Below are 6000 nucleotides of genomic sequence, written 5' to 3'. Positions count from 1 at the left end.
GGCCCCGCTCCCGAGCCGGCCCCTCGGCCGGGCCCAGAGCCCCCTGGGCCCGCGCCGCCCACTGACCTCAGCCGACGCGGCCGCAGGCTCGCGGCGCAGGCGACGGGGCCCGCGAAGGACCCGGCCGGGACGCGCGCGCCGCTCTACCCCGCGCGTCGGTGGTTTCCGGGGACGCTCTGGCCGCGCTCTCGCTGGCAGGCTGGAGGACCGGCGGGGGCCGCGGCGACGGGCGCTGCTTCCTGCGCGGCTCAGGGGCCGGGGCGGGCCGGGGTCACCGTCCGCGTCGCCGCGGCTCCGGCCGGCGCCTCACGTGACCGACGCGGTTCCGGCGCGGCCGGCGCAGCGAGGAGGCGGCGGGCGGGCGGGGGCGGCGACCGCAGCCGGGAGGGAGCGGCCTGGCGGGGACGGGAGCGCTGCCCTCTCGGACGCCGCGGCGGCGCAGGAAGATGGCGGAGGCCTCGGCGGCCGGGGCGGGCGCGGGCGCGGCGATGGCGGCGCACCGCTTCTTCTGCCACTTCTGCAAGGGCGAGGTCAGCCCCAAACTACCGGTAAGCGCCGCGTCCTCTGCGCGCGGGTCGGCGCCGCCCTCGCCCCGGGGGCCGGGAGGGACCTGGGGGTCCCCCGCCCCCGAGGCCCCGGACACGGCCCCCCGCGGTCCCGCGGGCTGTGCCGGCCCCGAGCCCCGCGCGTCGGCGGGCCCGGGCTCCGACCCCCCGGCCCCGCGGAGGCCGCCGCCCGCCCTCGGCCCCCGGCCCCCCGCACCCCGGCCCGCGGGCCCCGCGGGGTGCTGTCCCCCTCTGCGAGTGCCCGACGGCTCGCCCCGGTTTGCTCGCGCCCGCCCCACCTCGCCCCTTCCGCGGGCGACCTCGCCTCCCCCCTGCGGCTCCTCGCCTTCCTGTTCCTCGTCCGCCCGCAGCGCACCCCTTCCCCGCCCGGGGACGCGGAATAGCGGGGCGCCGCGGGCCCCCCCTCGCGAGTGTCCGGGGACGGGCGCCGGAGGCCCGGAGAGGGAGGCCAGGGAGGGGATGGCGGGGAGACGGTCGCCCCGGCCGCCCCGGCGCCGGGGAAGGTGAGGGCGCGGGCGCTGGAGCATGACTTGCACGGCCTGCGGCCCCGGCGCTGGGGGAAGGCTTCGGGGGGACGCGGGGCGGCCTTTCAGCCGGGTGGATTCTGGTGGTCCTGCTGCCGGTGTCGTCAGCACCACCCCCGAGCGCCCCGGCCCCATTTCGCCCACTTCATCAAAAGATCCAGGACAGAAAATTGGTTGTGGCGGTGCCTGTCGGTTTGTGCGCCCCGGAGGCAGCCGAGAGCTGTCCCTGCAGCGTGTCGCCCGCTCCCCTGTGCCGGGCTGGGGTTCTGACTGCCGCAGGGTGAGTGGCCATCCGCCTCTTTTGAGAAGTACTTGTGGGTGTTCTTTTTCTTTCGAGTAGCCAGGTCCAGCCTTAGACAGCGCGGCTCCATAACAACTTATATAATTTATAGGGTCTCAGATAGCGTCCCTGAGAAAGCCTGCTGGAGAAAGTCTGTGTGTCTTAGTTTCGAGAAGCACAAATGGAGTTCAGTAAGTAAAAGCCTAAAGGGTATTTTAGCTTTTTCACCCCCAAGTTGTGCTTTGCAGCCTGTGGGGGTGTTTTCCTTTCTCCCTGTTTTTTTTTTTTTTTTTTTTAAGCTTTGCTTTCTGATTTAGCTGTGTGTGTGTTCCTGCTTCTTGCCATATTCCTGTGCTGGGAAGGGCAGATGCCTTCTTTTTTGTTATTGGACATCAGAGCCTCCAGAACAATCTTACCGCAGCGAGGGAGTCTGGAATTCAGCCAATGCATGTGACCGTGTTGAATGTGAACTCTTTTAACTCTTCGAATCTTTATACTGCTGCTCACTATTTGCCTTTAAGAGTGAGAAGCGTCTAACTTTCTATAACTTCTATCTTCTTACCTCCCCACATCATTTATTTCAAAGTGCTTTTTGAAAAGGTATACTTTTGAAAGACTTTTAAGGTGTTTTTCTAAACCTTAGTTTGGCCCAGAGAAGTTATTGATCTTTAGTTTGATTCATAATCTGTGTATAATTTGGGGTCCAACACAATTAAAATGTGTGCTATTCTTTCTGAACACCTGAGGCAGAGTATTGTTTGACATTAGCTTTTTTTAATGTTCATGCTTATTTTTAACTGAAGTGTGACATATATACAGCATGCAGATTCTAAGTGTCCAGCTCAATTCATTTTTTATATATATACCATGCCCTCAAATCTCTCATCAGAGGTTTTACATTAGCTTTGAGTGAGCTACTGCTAGGTATTTTTCTTCACCAGTCAGGGGGAAGGCTGCTTCACAGCCATCTCATCTCTTGCCATTTTATTCACTACACAGGAGTTATAATTGTGTTCAGAGGGACAAGATTGGAAGTTTTTTGACTCTTTATTTTTCTCCCTCTCCCAAACTCAAGGAAATAAGACTCCTTGATACATTTGGAATTATGTGTAGTCAATAGCAATAGCGTACCCCATGTTTGGCCCTGTAATTATCCTTAGGTTATTTTTAATATTTATTTATTTTTCAGTTCTACTACTCTGGAAGATCTTGGGCAAAGCTAACTTTAACGTCTATATTGAAATAAATATTTTTGGTTGTAACTTCTGAGAGAGATTGGAGTCTGCATAATGTCTTTACTACTAGTACTGATCTATCCATGTTAACTTTTGTTTCTTTGGTTTGGATCCTCCCTTTCATTTAGAAAGAAGGTATTAGGAAATGAGGGGAGGTCATGAAGGCAATATTACAATGAAAATATATTCATTACTGTTACAGGTTTCAAAAAAGAGTCATCATTTAAAGGTGAACATTGAGGGCCTCCCTCGGTGGTGCAGCGGTTGAGCGCTGGGTTGCGAGGCTGCCTGCAGCCTCTGCAGCGCTGGTTTTGTAACAGGGTGGTCCCCAGGAAAGGGGGAGGTTCCCTGTCCTATAACAGTTTGATCCCCGGCCACCAGCGAGGGCCCCACCAAAAAAAAAAAAAAAAAAAAAAAGTGAACATTGATAGGATTTCCTCTTATTAAGAGTGTTTTCCTTTTTAAAGTGAAAATAATTTTGGTAAAACTACTATTTGGGGGGCCTCCCCAGTGGCGCAGCGGTTGAGCGCTGGGTTGCGAAGCTGCCCGCAGCCTCCGCGGCGCCGGTTCGATCCCCGGCTGCTCCCCGGCCACTGGAGGAGGGTCCCACATGGCGCGCAGACCTCTCCTGCCGTCCGTTGCTCCCCTCAGCAGTGTACTTCGGTCCTTCTGCCTGCTCTGCTCCCCGCTCTGGCTCTGGTGAATTCTCTCACCCTCCCGCGCTTCTGACTGTACCCAGTGCATGTATAAAACAAACAAACAAACAAACAAATAAATAATAAATAAAAAACATGCCTCTTTAAAAAAAAAAAACTACTATTTGGTTTTAAAAATAAGAGATTTTTGGTAATATGGTTTGAATCCCTAGGGTTTCATGTTTATATATGATTGGGTAAAGTGACATTATATAATTTTTGGTCATCAAATGCTAGAAGAAATAATTAACTTAAAATTATTTTCAAACACAGCAGAAGCTTCCACCTGACCTATCCTATTAAGAGACAGTGTGAAACCAAGACAGTGGAGCTACTGCGCTAGGTAGAAGGATGACTGGCTAGTACAGCACAGGGCTGTGTCATGGAGTGTAAAGGTGTCACTCTGTCTGCACGCTGCCCTCCCTTCCTTTTAAGTAAAAGTCAGGGAATATTACCTTTTGAGGTTGAAAGGTTCGGCGCGGTAAAGAAAAGGAGAGCCAGGCTACATTTCTCAAAGGGAGGGAAAGTTTATTGCGCCCCGGGCAGACCTCACAGACCCAAGGCGGGGGTCAGTGAAGCCGCGCACGTTGTTAGGGGGAAGCAGGGTTTTATAGGGCGAGGAGAGGTCAGGTGGGTAGTTGGGCTCGTATGGCGGGAAAAGTTTGTAGGGCAGGTAGAGGTTCTTTGTCTGAGATGAGACTCGTAGGGGGAGGGGGGAGGCTCATTGTCTGAGTCCTCCAGGCAGGTATCCGCATTCCTGCCCCCCAGGTGGGCTTCCTGGTTGGCTCCTGCATTCTGGCTTCCTGCATGGACCTTTCATAGGCTAAATCTGGTAGAGTCATTAAACAGGATAAGGTAAATCATATTAGGAGTGAACTCTGTTGGTACTGATGAGACTAGGATGGGTCTTCAGTGCTATTGTTATAGGACAGGGAGAGGGGCAGCTCAAACCCCGCAAACCTGCCTATTCTAAATGGGTTCTGCCATCCGCCGCATCAACACAAAACACATGAGACTTTAATGGGAAGGAACTTTAATAAAACTAGGAAACAATACAGGTAAGGCAAAGAGTCTAGTTTCTAAATGAAGCACCCAAAGTTACCCGTCCCCTCGTGGGTAAAACTCCATCCATATGGGATCGGCCCAGAACAAGGCCCCAAAGCCTGCTACAAGTCTAAAGCATCTTCCAGTGGGGACCCACAGAAAAGGGTCACAAACAACCGGACAAGCCCGGAAGGAAAAGAGCAAAATCAACATCAAGATAAAAGCTGCCATTGTCACCTCCCCACGGGTCTCACCCACATCTGTGTCACCCAGTCCACGACCAAAAGACAAGCACAGTTTCTTTACGTGTCTCTAGGCTCCATGCGCCTCCTCCAGGTCTCCTTCTGGCTCCATCCTGCTCCTTCCTTCCTCAGTCTCTTCTTCAGCTTCTCTTCTTCCTGCTCAGCTCCACCCTCCCTTGGGTGGGGCAGGGAACCTCCCCCTTTCCTGGGGACCACCCTGTTATACTATGGAGATTGGGGCATCCAAATCCGGACAAGACACCAGCCTAAGTAAGGACTTCTGGTGAGCCGCTCCTCTCTGAGGCTCTTCCTGAAGGACTGTGGGTCTGCTAGACTTAAGTGGCCTGCTTAGCCACCTTTATGGTTACCTGCAGTTCTGCATTCCTATAGAAAGGTCCTGCCGCGGACCAGCACAGCAGTAGACGATGTGGCCACCTCAGGGTTGAGAGAAGCGTGCAGGGTGGTCAGGGCGTCGGTGAAAGAAATGACAAACAGACACACTTCAAGAGTGAAAATCTGAGTGTAATTTTTTTTTGAGTTTGTGACCAATATATATATATGTTTTCCAAAAGCACAGGGACAATGAATATCAATGAAATCAGCTTGCTCATGGGCTCAGCCTATCACCATCAGGGAGGTGATCTACATAACAAGCAATGACTTTTATAGAAGAAAGAAGGAAGTTTAGAAAGACAAATAAGGGATTAAAGTTTGTAGTTCTAGAAAGACGGGATAAGATTTTTAGCATTTTTGTGGTGGTTCCTGGTGGTCGTTATCTTTTGATAGCTTCTGTCTTTTCAGGGAACTTCCACTGTACTTCCTATGTTTCAGGGTGTTATGCTGTTCTCTCCCTGTGCGCCCAGCCGGACCTAGGGACCGTGGCGAAAGCCATTCCTAAAGGTCACTGCAGGGGGAGGTGCAGCAGGTATGTAGGGTTTTGCTGTTCTCCCCCTGCGCGCTGGTTGCCCAGCCGGACCTAGGGACGGTTAACCCTAAAGGTCACTTCCGGGGGAGGTGCAGCAAGGTCCGAACTGTCCAGTCACAGTCATATGAGCCAAACCTTTCAAGGTGCCTTTCACATCAATCAAGAGCAGAAAGCTTGATCACTCTGGGAAGGGTATGCATCAAGAGGTATGACCCGGAATGCCCAGGGGGCTGAGGACGGATGCATGAACTCACTGCCGACTCATACATCATGAGGTATGACCGGCAACACCTGGGGGGCTGAGGACTGATGTATGACAAGGGACCCCAGAAGCTGATCAGTGGAATGCCTTATTGATAAGATTAGGACCGTGGCCAGGGGTCTGGGGTCTAGTTTCGATGACAACACTTGGTCATCAAGCTGATACATGGCCAGCAGACTCGTGTCCCCAAGCCCTCGATAACATTCCTGAGTTTCACCATCCTTTTC

The 6000-nt window shown here is 53.5% G+C and overlaps 1 protein-coding gene across 1 annotated transcript in view; it reads left to right on the top strand.

The window, feature by feature from the left end:
* Positions 1 to 446: 446 nt before the first annotated feature.
* RNF115 (ring finger protein 115) overlaps positions 447 to 6000 on the top strand; it is a gene marked incomplete at both ends in the record, with an annotated part of 48280 nt that continues 42726 nt past the window's right edge. The window contains one exon of the mRNA XM_084243374.1: positions 447 to 548. Coding sequence (XP_084099500.1) covers positions 447 to 548 — 102 coding nt within the window. The remainder of the gene's footprint in view (positions 549 to 6000) is intronic.

Source organism: Talpa europaea (assembly GCF_964194135.1).
Source record: "Talpa europaea genome assembly, chromosome: 9".
Classification (NCBI taxonomy): Eukaryota; Metazoa; Chordata; class Mammalia; order Eulipotyphla; family Talpidae; genus Talpa; species Talpa europaea.
Note: the sequence above shows the minus strand (reverse complement) of the source record. Positions and strands in the feature narration are given on the sequence as shown.